Source organism: Diaporthe amygdali, assembly GCF_026229845.1.
Source record: "Diaporthe amygdali strain CAA958 chromosome Unknown NODE_42_length_345209_cov_65_521073, whole genome shotgun sequence".
NCBI classification, from domain to species: Eukaryota; Fungi; Ascomycota; class Sordariomycetes; order Diaporthales; family Diaporthaceae; genus Diaporthe; species Diaporthe amygdali.
This window is the reverse complement of record NW_026517062.1, coordinates 89,113-102,250: the sequence shown is the minus strand read 5'-3', so window position 1 is coordinate 102,250 and position 13,138 is coordinate 89,113. Positions and strand designations below refer to the sequence as shown.

The following is a 13,138-nucleotide window of genomic DNA, read 5'->3' as shown; positions in this document are numbered from 1 at the left end:
AACATACCCCACAGTGACAGGCCCAGCAGGGCCACCATCTGGCATCTGGCCTGTCTGGGCATCTGTGGTCGGTGGAAATCTGGCTGCTGCCACCTGGGACGGCCGCTAGTCAGGGGCACGGGCTCCCACTGAGTACCTAGCACCCTAGCACGCCTAGGTAAGGTGGGCGGGTGGTGCCACTGCTAGTGGGTTGTGGGTGGCAGGTGGTGGTGTTCGAGAAGGTAGCGTCGAGTCTAGTGCACCACCCACCCTCAGAGGGAAGGAGGGAAGGGCTCTGGATCGGAAGTCGGAATATGGCCAAGTGATTGCGCAACAGAACGCCCTTTGACCTTTTGACCGCCGTCAATGAAACAAACTGAGTCAACCAAATCGTACGAGATTGCTCTGCCGCCTTGCCTTGACACACACAAGTCCTCATTTACCTAATCTTTACCTCTGCTCTTTTCGGCCGATGTGACAGCGGGCAGCTTCCTAACGCAAACCCACCAGGCAGACCCACACCCACACACCCTCACACATGGCCTACGGAGTACGGGTTACGGAGTACAGGAATCATCCCGACTCCCGACATCGCCGAGTCGGAAAAAGACATCGATACATCGATACACCCAGACATCCAGACATCCAGACGAGGCATTCTTAACTCCGCCAGCTGCTGGGCTGCGTGCATGGACGGGCAGCACGTAGCAGTCGGCCCCATCTCTGACTCCAAGCAGACGGGACGCGTCGCAACCACACAGCACCCAAGCCATCTCAGATCTCATCGCTCACCACCTTGATGTTTCTGATTTTTACGAACACGATCCTGTTGGCACGCAACGTGAAGTTGGGGCCATTCCGACCTGTGTCTTGCCTGCCCTAAGGGATATGTATGCTGATGCCAAAGCTTACTGAGGGACATTTACACTGGTCCCAATCGTCACTGTGACCTGGCCGGCACCTTTTCCAGTCGCTGACCTCTAATGACATAACAGCCTCTATGATGTACTGTAAAGGGACGAACGTCCATCCTCAGACGCAGAACCATAGCCATACGCACGAGTCAAGCCCTACGAGGCGCTGCACGGAGACTCAGGTCTAGAGACGGCTTCAACTTCAGCTTCAGCTCCAGCTGCACATTCATGCACACGGCCAGAACCACCTTCCGACCGGATGGCATCTCATCCTATAGTGGTGATGATCAATGCCAACAACTCTGCTCATCACAACTGTGGGCCGTAACCACCCACGCGAGTTGCTGCCCCGTCACATGCTGGGCTTGCGAGGCGCCCAGCCCGCCCGCAAGGACCAGCTCTGTTCCATTGTCCTCCAGCTGGGGAGAGCTCTCAGCCACACACCCGTCCGCCATCCCGTCGAGTTGACACTCTAAGCCGTGGAGGCTGACCCGCCTACCCGATTCTGGCGGTTTCGCCTGATCAGACTATCCAAGAGCTTCATGCTACTAGCCTCCCCAGCCCCTTCGTCGAAACTTTATGTGCGATCCATGGAGCGCGCTCACAGAAAAACATGACCGCATCGCAGCTCGCCATGAGGGGATGGGAAAGTATGCTGGATTCGACGGCGGCGGTGATTATATCATACTCTGCTGGAACGCACCACCAAATAAACTACTTCGGACCCATACCACTTCCGTCGATCCGGTGCGAGGCTGCAGGCGTGACGGGGCCAAATCCCGGCCCTAAGAGGACCTAAACTCCCGGATCTGCGCTGGGCAGACCACGCGGAGTACAAATTTAGCTGGCCTACAGCTCAGTAAGCTTTCCAGAAACCCAGATCTGCCTGTCAAGATTGACAAATCAGCCAACCGTCTTGCGCGTAAATTGGCCGACGAAATAAGCCATGCACGTGGCTGTCCCCATCGAAGGTCTGCCCAGGTCTGCCCCGGTCTGGATTGGACAGTTGTAAACGAAACGCATACCTGAAAACTTCCAGAACCAGCGCGCTGGCAAGGATTATTAGACTTCTGACGACTCCTTCATCCCGTTCGTCCACTCAGGATATCTGTGACTTGCTGTCATCAGACGCCTGCATTAGGGGGATTGATACTCTGAGCCGGCTGCGTCTCAGCTGGGTTTCCACCGGGCTAGTATAGTCCCGTTATCTGAAGGCTGTCGAAGATCAACGTTTTGTATACGCGCGCCCGGCAGGCGCAGTGGTGGCAGTGTACATCCAGTAGTGTATTTTGTACCATCATGGCCAGGCCTGGCTTCTTCGGGCTGGGTCACTTCAGAGCACCGTCAACGGGTCCGGGAGCACCGACTGTCTCCCGGATCGACCACAGGCCGAGCGTGAGCCAATCGGGCCCTTCCAGTGACCCGAATCATAACAACCCCCTGATCCCGCATTTCACAATCAAGGTTTCCTGCCATGTCAGTCTCAGCATTCAGTAGGCCAGCATATGTCATCCTAGCAGGGCACGCTCGAACCCCGCCGGTACGCCTTACGACACTGACTGAAAGGACCAAAAGGGACGAGACCCAGATTGAACAGACAGATCTGGTAGATCTATCCCCCTGCCCACGCCTCCACTGCCCCAAATCTTAATACCAACCCTCACCTCGAACTCGAACTCGCGAAGCTCGATACACATCTCCTCTCCGACCTCCTCCCCTCACCGAGACAGAGCTGCTCCGGGCCTGTTGCTCATTGCTCCCACCCAGCTGCGCCGAGATCCTGTAACGGTTACGAGCACGGACTCGACAAACATCGGCCCGCTACCCCGTTTCGCGTCTCGGTCCGGTCACAAGCCACCTAGGCTCGCGATGAGCCTGCTGCCTCGGTTGCAAGGACGGAGATAGCCTTTGGCCAAGGTTTTGCCCACCTACTTTTTTGAAAGAGAATAGACGACGTATACCCCCGATATCCCAATGCCTCCGCGAAGGTCCCACAAAAAGAGTCGAGCCGGGTGCCGCAGGTGCAAGGCGCGAAAGATAAAGGTCCAGCTCCTTGCCCCTTTCTATCTCTGCATCTTCGCCAACTTTTCGTCCTCCCTCGGGCCCTTCTAGGCCTGCTTTGTATGCTACAGGGACTGACATGTTTTCCTCCAGTGCGATGAAGTTCACCCACGATGTGGCAACTGCGTCAAGCACGGCGTGCCTTGCGACTTCGAGAACCCAGATGTTGCTCACGAACTTCACTCCATTCTGGCCGGATCAACAGCATCTCCAGGTTCCAGCGGCCAGGGTACTTCGATAGATGACCTGCTCTCAGAAGCGACGATGCCTCGCCCAGGAGGTTATGTCCCCGCCACGCCGCAATCCGCCGCATTCTCGATACCTCTGTACCGCCAGCCACCACAGCCGCTACCTGGATCACAACCAGTCGGTCGCCTCACCGAGCTCCGCCTGATGCACCAGTACACAAACCACACCTACAAGACACTCGCCATCACCTCGCCTGAGACGGCGGAAATGTGGGGTGTGAGAATCCCGAACCTCGCCTTTACTGGATCTACACACTTGATTGATGCCATTCTCGCCGTGTCGGCACTTCACATGAGGAGCTTATGCCCGAACGACACCGAACTGGTCCGCGCCGGGCACGCATACATGGCATCGTGTCTGAATAATTACAGTAATAGTCTAAAAAGTGGCATCAACGCGGAAAACGCTGCAACACTGTTCCTCACGTCCACACTCATCGCCTTCCAGAGCACTGCCACGCGAATATTCACAAAGGACGAGTCTCCATTCGCCTTGATGAACGCTGTTGGCTTTGAAGGACGGGACATCGGAGCGTCCGGCAGCGTATATCAGCCGCCGCTGACTTGGTTCCACTCCTTTCAGGGCGTCAAGACGGTCGTGGCAGCGTCGTGGGCATGGCTGAAACAGAACGATATCATCCTCACAATAATCGACTCCCAGCCCGTGTTACACTTGAACTTTAGTCGAGCGACAGAGGGATTCTTTGGCCACTTGCTCGATGACCTGGACGAGGAAGTCGCCGCGCTAAGCTCGTCGCCGGTGACCCCGGCACAGGATCCGAACTGCGGTATGCCAGGAAACGAGCCGATGGACCTAGCGACAAGCACTCGCCAGGCCTATCAACACGCAGTGGCGACCTTGAACTGGGCCCACAGCAAGCCGGGCAAAGGAGCCCTTGCATTTCCAGCGACTGTTTCAAAGCGATTTGTTGAGCTGGTTGAGGAGAGGCGGCCGCGGGCTCTCGCCATCCTAGCGTCCTTTTTCGCGCTGTTGAAGGTTCTTGACAACATCTGGTGGTTACAAGGGATGTCCAGGAGGGAAGTTTTGGGAATCGTATCGCTGTTCAACTCCGACTACTTCGGCCCCGATATCGAGCGCAAGTGGTGGCCGCATCTTGAGTGGGCAGTCCGCCTGGCGCTGTACGACACAGGCAGCAGCGGCAACACCCACATACCCGTCGACATGTGGGGTGCTGGCTGGGCTGAAGAGCAGCCGAGCGAGCTCACCTTCACGAGCCATATCGAGATGCTGAGCGAGCTTGTCAACCCAGGCTCGCCCCTCCCTCCGCCACCGAGTGACACGTGAGCTGACATCCTCTCCTCCCTCCCTCTTCGAGTGTTCCTGATTTTGTCGCACATTGAAGAAAGAGGTCAATTGACGCGTGCTCTTGTGTTTCCCAAAGGTCCATGCACGGGGGATGCGAACCGCCTTTGTTCAACTCGAGCTTCCCGCCCCTGCCTACTGATTCACCAATGCATGCTTTTGCAGCTTATGCACGGGGATGATGATGAGGGTGCTAATTCGAGGTATTCTCTTCAAAAGCAGCCCACGAACGCCGCCCAAGGAGCAAGCCCGAAAGCAGAGCGACCGACTCGCCACGCCCCCGGGCCCCGATACTCCGGGAAGGTCCAAGAAGCTTGATGAGGTCTACCGCAGCGGTGGAGCAATATTTGTTGCCAACGAGGGAAGCGATTCTGGGTGAAAAAGGCATCATCTGGCGGCCCATCGCCAAAGGCACCCATAATTCGAGGCGGCTGAGAAAGCCGTTACTTGGTGGAAGAGGTGAGCCGAGGGATTGGCGGGGCCTCGTAGAGATGCACCCGAAACCAAGGCTGGAAAAGCCTTGCGGCCTGAACTCAGGCCGGTGCGGCGTTGGTGGCTACGCCGCGGATGTGAGCGGGCAAGTCCCGTGTGGGTACGGTACCGGATGACGTCTTCTTGTGACGAGTCTGCGACAATGTATCGCATGCGATGCGACGAGGCGTGGCTGAAGATTTACTGCCTGTGGCGAGAAGGGCACTAGAAACGAGTGCGGCACATGTGTTGCCGTAGTCTAAATGATCTCTTAGGGGCCAGGCCGCGGGTTGCTGGTTTAAACAGAACCACCCGGAATGGCCGGCCTCTTGAACGATTCAATGTACATGTATCTCACAAATCCGGCAAACCAGTATCGTGGGTTGGACCTTGGGTATCCGTCAATGAGTCCTAGCCTTGAAGACAAGAAGCAAGTGTATTTTTCCAGCCAAGATGACCTGTGGTCAAGCCATGATTTGAGCCCGTCAACGCCATACACCATCAATGCAAAAATGTCTGAGCGCAAAAGCGACAGGTCTGTCAGTTGTAGCCCTCACTTCCTCCGCTTGCTGGACACGTCTTCCTCCCCGCCCGTACTGTCGTCCTCGTCCTCCTCGGCACCCCGACCCCTCTTCAGGCCCTTCATCTTCCTCGTCTGCAGACCGCTCAGGTCCACCTTGCCCATGTGGACGCGGCCCAGCTTGTCACCCATCGAGTCCATGGTGACGTTCTTCTTGGTCTTTTCCTCGCCCACCTTGGTCCTCTTCATGGCCTCCTTGTTCATAGCCTCGTCGGGCTCCCGCATGCGGCCCACGCGGAAGTCCATCCGGGGACCCATCTCCTCGACCTGTGTGGGGGATCAGTTTGTCAGTGTTGTTGCTTAAAGAAGAATAGCACTGTCTTTACTCGAGGAGATAAAGTAGACTCACCTCGACTCGCGGTAACCGCTGCCCGCTCCGCTTCGTCTGGATCAGATACGTCCGCAGGTGGATCGCGGGCTTGGCGGCACTCCCGTCGCCCAAACCGGTGCTGGTGGCGGCCTCCTCCTCGGCGGTGATGACAACGACGTACTGCAGGCCCTCGACGTCGATCTTGTCGCTGCCGCGCTCGCCGGCGAAGAAGTCGGTGAGCATGCTCCTGGCCATGGTGAACTCGTTGGCGACGGTGCTCTCGAAGGCGGAGCCGGCAAAGACGAGCATGGGCCGCAGCCCCACGGCGGGCTTCTTGCCGCGGAACTGGGCGAGGCGGCGGAAGGAGTCACCGTCGAGCCCCAGCTCGAGCATGTCGAGGACGCGGTGGCCGAAGGTGCGCACGAGGGTCAGGCAGTGGGGCCGCTTCTTGTTGGAGCTGCCGAAGACGAGCAGCGAGGCGTCGTTCTTCTCGGAGAAGAACTCGAGCGAGCTGGCGTCCTCGAACGGGTGCACCGCGTTCTTCTTGGTGAACTTCTTGGCCAGCGGCTGCCGCAGCGAATACAGGTCCGCCAGCGCGTCCTGTGTCACCTGCGAGCACGTCGTCCCCCGCAGGAACAGGCACGTCTTGGGGTTCTCCTTCTCCTTGGGGGCGCGCTTCTCGAGGGCCCGCTTGGAGCGGGCGTTGCGGGGTTTTCTGTGGGGGGGAGTTGCTTGTTAGAAGAGATTGAAAGTGTCAGGGGTTGATTGGCGGCGCTCACATTTGTCGCAGCATGTTTGCGATTGACCGTGTTGCTGTCGGTTGTTGATGGTGTTGCTAACTGGCAGTGAGAGCTGAGCTGAGCGCATGGTAGATCAGAGCCGATGTCTCTCAAATTTTTGGCGGGACTGGGCTTATCGATTAGATTAGATTGGACGCTTGGGGCCGCAGTTCGTTCATTTATCTGGAGTGCAGGACTCGTGTCGCACAATGTGAGTGGGTCCTGTCTGGCATTACTAGTCGAGTTTGACAAGACGGCACTCTGATATTGAATTTCCTGCAATCCACTCGCTGACTACTGTATCTGAAATTTCGAACTGCAGCAATGCAGCAATGACTGCAGCAATGACATATATTGATGCGTAACCTGGCCTTCCCTCAGGTCATCTCCATTTGCCTCCACGACTTGGCGGTGCGACTGTCGCAAACAGGACGGCAGTGGTACATCGCCTGTTACACATCATTCGATATCGATAGAATAAGTGTCTGGAACCAGCCGTCCACGCAAGATCGACCGTTTCGCTTTGTGCGAGTCATAATAAACGCCGTGAGAATTTCGGCATCACGGCAAGGTGATGGCCTAACGGAGATACTCCTCGATGGGATATCATGTCCCGTCAGTCGAGGAAATTATCCGTATGGGCAGCATAAATAAGCTTCCAGGGCCTGAAAAGCCAGTCCTGCTGCCCTCAGCCCCATCATGCCCGTCATGCCCGTCATGGGACGGAAACACCGTTGCAGCCGCGAGAGTCATCTCCGACTCGTAGGAGAATATTGAAAGTATTTTTGTTTCCATAAAGGAGAGCTCCCTAGGGCAGGGCAGGGCAGGGCAGGGCTCATTCCACCGACCAGGGCAGCCAAGGGCATGTCGCATCTGAGGCCAATGGCATGTTAGCGAAAAAGTGCCGAAGAGATCCACAGGTTAAGCGCGGGGCAGGGGAGGTTCGGGAAGTCCAGACGGTCGGGGATTGAAGATTGACCCACGAGCACCCAGGACTGGCTGTGTGTGTGTTAAGAGACAAGAATCCTCCAATCTCAACCGTCAGGGCACATGGTCTCAGGCTCACTCTGTGGACCTGGCGATACCAAGGAATATGTAATACTTGGCCCCGACAGGTCTGCCGTGCCTTACCGACGAGAGAAGAGGCAGGCCGGTCGCGGGTTCGGCGTGGAGAAAGGAGCAATCTTGGTCCTGATCAGGGGGCCCCTGAAGGTGCATAATTGGGTGCAACGTCAAATCAACCAAAGCATTGAGCAACCGGCCAGACGCCAATGAAAATCACCAGTGTGAGTGTGCCCCCTATTTCCCAAATGCAAATACCATCACAGTGGGCACACCTGTGATACTGTACGGGTAGCGTTGGCGAGCAGCGACGGGCAGGACGGCAGCACACCACCAACACTGCTTACCGACACGAAAGCACGTCAACCCGCCAACCTTGGGGAGGCTCTGCGCTCCATTCCGGCAAGGTTCTGTAGCATCCTCGAAGGGGAAATGCCACGCTCTTTGACCGCAGCCTGAATGGCACAGACGGCCTGGACCACAAAAACAACCTGGCAGATCTTGATGGCGTCTGAATCCTCATTGCACGACCGTCAAGGGCCGAGATCTCGGGCTACATCGACCTCTTCCGGTCTTGGTCGGCAGCTAGGATAAGGCAGTATGTCCATAGGCAAGAGGAGTAGAGCTTCTGCATCGCGTGGCCTAGGCCAGGCGAGTCGTGTACTAGCTACCTAGGCACCTGGGCACCTGGGCGTGCTGGGCACCTAGGCATAGGCACCTAGGCATGTACTGGGCCTCCCTCCTTCACATGCTCCCACCCACCTTCACCAGCCAGCTGGAAGACTAGAGCCGAGCTCAGAGACAGAAGGCGTGGGTGTGGGCAAGACACGGGGCGATGGACTGCCGCATCGGGAAGACAATCTCTTTGTCTGGCACTCCGGGCCAGCTGAAGACATTGCCATAAGGAGCGAATGTCAGGGCAGAGCGAGATTGATGATGTATTTAGGCTGTCTTGTGCCATGCTATGCTCACGATATCCACGATATACAGTATGTTATGCCATGCCATGCTGCTGCGCAAATACTGTGTAGACATATGTACTGTAGTCATCAATGCATCCCATCCCATCCCATCGCCCAGCCCTTCGGTACGTCGACGCCACTGCCCACTTCTCACATCAACCAAGTACCGTAGGACAGACAAACATGTACCCACCGTCGATACTTGAATCTTGGCCCGGATCGGGAGATGCTTCTGGTCAAGTGCTGTGCAGTCGCTTGTTATAGCCCAAACTCCACTGGCAGTCGCTTGTCCTGGTCCTGGTCCCGGTCCTGGTCCCTGGTCCGTCCTGGGTCCCGGCTCTGGGCTGCAGTTGCACCTGCAGGGCCAATTTGCCGTGTGCGTACCTCTTTGCTCCTCTCGCAACTCAATCCCAGCTCGCTTGCTCACTCTCAACCAGACTTTCGTATCTCCCTCACTCTCTCTCTCTCTGTGTCGCTGCGCTACGCTACGCTGCGTCTGCCCTTTCCCTCCCACCCTCTCCCAGTGGTGCAAGCACTTGCACACGTCCACTCGCTTTCCACCAATTGGCACAGGCTCGGATCTGACCGCGACACCAAAACAAAACTCGGGACAAACCCATCTATCTCATCCAAACTACTTCGAGCCAGGATCGACACTCGAGCTACTTGCTCACATCCCGGCCGTCCAACTCCTTCTTTCTCTTTGTGTTTTGGGAGCATCGGGGAGCACACCTCGGGTTACTTGGGCACCGTCGAGTCTACTTCTTTCAACTGTAACCCAAGAAATTGCCCCATCACTCGCTCCCACGCACCCACGCGCTCGACCGGCGCTGCACACGTCCCTCCCCGTGCCCTCTTGGATGCCACTGCGACGTGCAACCGCATTCTCACCCTCGACCTCACGCACGACTTTGACTCTGCTAAGCTTACTCGTACACGTACACACGGGACTGGGTATCGCTGCCACCAACATTCTTCAATAGACCAAACTCTCACTCTCATATCGCCCTAAATTCCCCGTCTTACACGCCCATGTCATAGACACGACCAGCTTCGGCCGGGCAACTGCAGAAAGCCTTCCGAGGCAGGGCCTGCCCGTCGTGGCCTCGACCCTCCTCGACCTCGCCCCGCCGTTTGCATGCAACCGTGGTTCTGGGGAAGCGCTCAATCGCTCTGACCAGCGCCGAAATGGCCACAACCATGGGATCACGACCCGGGTCGACAGGCTCTGCGCCTGCTCATCACCCATCACTGCCCGCATCCCCGACGCTTACAAACCCAGACATGATCCTGCCCGACTACCCTGACTACGATCGGTCCCCTTCGCCTGTCCGCCTCGACTCGAACCGCCCTCAGTCGCCGCTGACCATGTGGAGGAACGCCCAGGCCGCCGGTGGATCAAACGACAACAACATCAACAACATGCTGTACAACCAGGCGAGCCAGCAGTTCACCGGCTTTGCTTCTGCCGCGCCCGCCACGCCCATCATCTATGGAAACGGGACAATGCTCTCAGACATCGGCGAGGTCACCGAGGTCGAGAGCACGCTCGGCAGGCCATCACCTCCACGGCACATCCCTGTCCGGGTCTCACCCTACGGGACTAAGGACAGAGACAGCGAAAGTGATGCCGCGCTGCGATCTTCTCCGACCATGGGCCAGGGTGGGAGTCTCTCTGCTATCAAGAAGAAGGCAAGAGAACAGCGAGATCGGCGTTCTTCGACCGGCAGCGACAGCACAGTCACCGACCATCATGACCAAGCCAACCTATTCGCAGACTTTAGTGACGCTGTCAGTGTGGGAGGTGACAGTGTCTTTCAGGGCGACGATGAGGAGAGCATGGCTAGTTCGTACGTTGAGGAGTCTGACATTACTGGCGCATCAGACGGGCAGAGCAGTGTACCTGTGAGCCTCTCTTATGAGAGCAGACAGAAGTATTCCACAGCCCAATTGAGCCGGAGGGCTGAGCACATTCTTGCTAACGCGAAAAGGAGATTGACGGTGAGTTGAGCGGAAATGCCCTGAACAAGCAATGCAACAGCTCTAACTATCTATGAAGACTATGGAGGACAACCTCACTAGGGCTAGAAGCTCGTTAGCCATCGCCACCTATTCGTCCGGTTCTAATGCTTCCACTCCGTCTCCGCCAATAGCACGGGCAACATCTGCACTTTTCGTGTCGACATCGTCTCCTTCGTCACCCGCTCTCTCCGGCCACAGCAGAAAGGGCAGTGATCAGGCCCTACGGATCGGCTTACCCATCAAGGTCTATCCGCAGAGGTCATCTAGTGTCACTGGGCACACCAATTCCAGGCAGCACCCGCTGACCGTTTCTAAGAGCGCGGATCAGTTGAACGGTCAGTACAAGCGGGCGTCATACATTGTGCGCGAAGCACAGGTCGCACTCGAGCCACTCAGCGAAGATGAGGCATCACAAGTATCGAGCCAGGCCCACCTCAACACACCGTACAGGCACTCCACCATCACGAGTCCAACATTTGGGACTGGGTCCGAGCGAGGCCTTGCCCGGTCGGCATCAGTGAATCAGATGAGAGACATCAAGGACCAGGTGAACGACCTCAAGGGCAAGATCTCCAGCTTGCGGGAGCAAGCGCGAGCAGACAGTCTCAAGAGGAGGAGCATACAAAGCTTACGGACACCGAGCCCATTCACTTACTCTCGGGTCGGGCAGTGGTCTGGTGCATCGGACTCGACAGTGGACTCTGAGACGAAGTCGGACAAGCTGGGCCATTCAAGCGACGAAACGGCGAGCATTGGCAAGGACAGTGCCGTGAATGTCGGTGAAATAGGTGACTACGAGGCAGCAAGCGTGTACAGCGTCGAAAATGTGGAACACCCGGGACATGGCCAAGCTGATCAATTCGATCGCGACAGCACAGCCGCGCTCCGAGCAGAGGGATTCGTGCAAGTTGAGGACGACGACGATCTGTTCACCGAGAATGGCGATGTTGATGAAGACGCACTGGAAGAGGAGCTGGAAGAAGTGTTCGACACAGTGAGCGAGGGCGGCGACTCCCTCTATCATGAGGCCGTGCAGCACCAAGTCTCGCACGAAGATCGAGAGGATGCTTTTGACTACGAGCATTTCTTTCTCCACAGTGCCATGGGGACAATCAGCCAACGAATGGCCATGGCCCGTCGAGGGAGCGACGCCACCTATACCTCAGAGTCGTCAATGGAGACAACAAGGGGCCCGATTACTGAGAAGGACCAGAAAAGGCCGCATCATTCCAGAAGGGGCAGCGAGGCATCGGTATCGAGTTTCGAGTCTTTTGCAACTGCCGAAGAAGCCTTGTCGAGCCGCCAGAGCATGGATAGCAGCAGGGGCCCCGAAAACTTGGACGACTTGCCGGAGGATGGTAGTGCTCCCAGCACACCTTCCACTGAGACTATGGAAAGTTCGCAAACTTCAAAGCGCACGACAGTCTCTGGGATCGGCTCACCTTTATATGGGATTTCCGGCCGACCGAGTCCGGAAGGGCAAGCAAAACGAGAAGTCATGTACTCGACAATACGTCGGCCGATGAGCTCGAACGCAGCAATGAAAGGCCATCGACCGTCTGTGTCGTCGTTCGACTCGACGGGCACAACACGGAGCTTCCCGCTGGTCAACAGAACCAGCAAGACATCAAGCACAGGAATGATCACCCCGGAGGGCGGGTCCCCAGATCCTGCAGTGCGGTCGATCACAAACTCGCTTATGAGCGACACGACAGTCGCCTGCCAGGAGATGCAGAATGGCGAAACGGCCAAAAACGATCATTCCGCCCATGGCGGGCACAAGCACAACATTAGCATCAGCAGCACCGCGAGCCTCATGCAGGAGAACGGCACGACGGCCGTAATAGAAACTCTGCCCCGAGACGACCAATTCCTGGTCGAGAGGACGGTGGCGAGCCTGGGCCGGTGCGTCCTTGGCCTAACGGAGAGCGGCCGGGCGAGCGCAGAGGGACGGATGTACAGGAGAAGGATCGATGCTGCGAGGAGGATCCTCGAGGGGCTGGATCACTCTTGATTCGGTCCGCCTCAGGTGGCACAAACGAAATTGCTCTATTGCTCTGTTGCTCATTCCCGTCGCTACTTCCCACGTGTCTCGTCGACCCAAAAATGGCCACAACACAATATGGCGCCAGGCTTGTGACCAGACGTGGTTGCTGTCATTCCCTTCAGCCTGGCTTTTTCTTTCTGGAAGAATTCCAAGACTTTACACTTTCTTTTTCTTCTTTTCCTTGATCAGCGGTGCCTCTTTTCTTTCTCCACAAACTTCGTTCTCGGGCTAGGAGGATGGGATGGCGAAGATGGGCTCAGGAGTGGTTTCCAAAGGCGGGAGGGGAGGCGGGATAAGGACAAAAAGCAAAGCGGCCCCTGGGTTGGGTTCCCCAAGGCTTACACCTGTCAATGGCCGTATAGGCTTGTACAGGATTTGA

At 56.9% G+C, this 13,138-nt stretch overlaps 3 protein-coding genes across 3 annotated transcripts; 2 read left to right on the top strand and 1 right to left on the bottom strand.

The window, feature by feature from the left end:
- Nucleotides 1–2,867: 2,867 nt before the first annotated feature.
- Nucleotides 2,868–4,905, top strand: J7T55_007079 (uncharacterized protein; the record flags this gene model as incomplete). The annotated part of the gene is made up of 3 exons (XM_053134126.1): nt 2,868–2,936; nt 3,048–4,504; nt 4,749–4,905. 3 exons carry the CDS (start codon nt 2,868–2,870, stop codon nt 4,903–4,905), a joined length of 1,683 nt encoding a protein of 560 aa, XP_052988030.1.
- Nucleotides 4,906–5,550: 645 nt separating this feature from the next.
- Nucleotides 5,551–6,680, bottom strand: J7T55_007078 (valyl-tRNA synthetase; the record flags this gene model as incomplete). Its single annotated transcript, XM_053134125.1, has 3 exons — nt 5,551–5,844; nt 5,927–6,602; nt 6,667–6,680. 3 exons carry the CDS (start codon nt 6,678–6,680, stop codon nt 5,551–5,553), a joined length of 984 nt encoding a protein of 327 aa, XP_052988029.1.
- Nucleotides 6,681–9,878: 3,198 nt separating this feature from the next.
- On the top strand, nt 9,879–12,726 carry J7T55_007077 (uncharacterized protein; the record flags this gene model as incomplete). The annotated part of the gene is made up of 2 exons (XM_053134124.1): nt 9,879–10,691; nt 10,750–12,726. 2 exons carry the CDS (start codon nt 9,879–9,881, stop codon nt 12,724–12,726), a joined length of 2,790 nt encoding a protein of 929 aa, XP_052988028.1.
- Nucleotides 12,727–13,138: the final 412 nt, after the last annotated feature.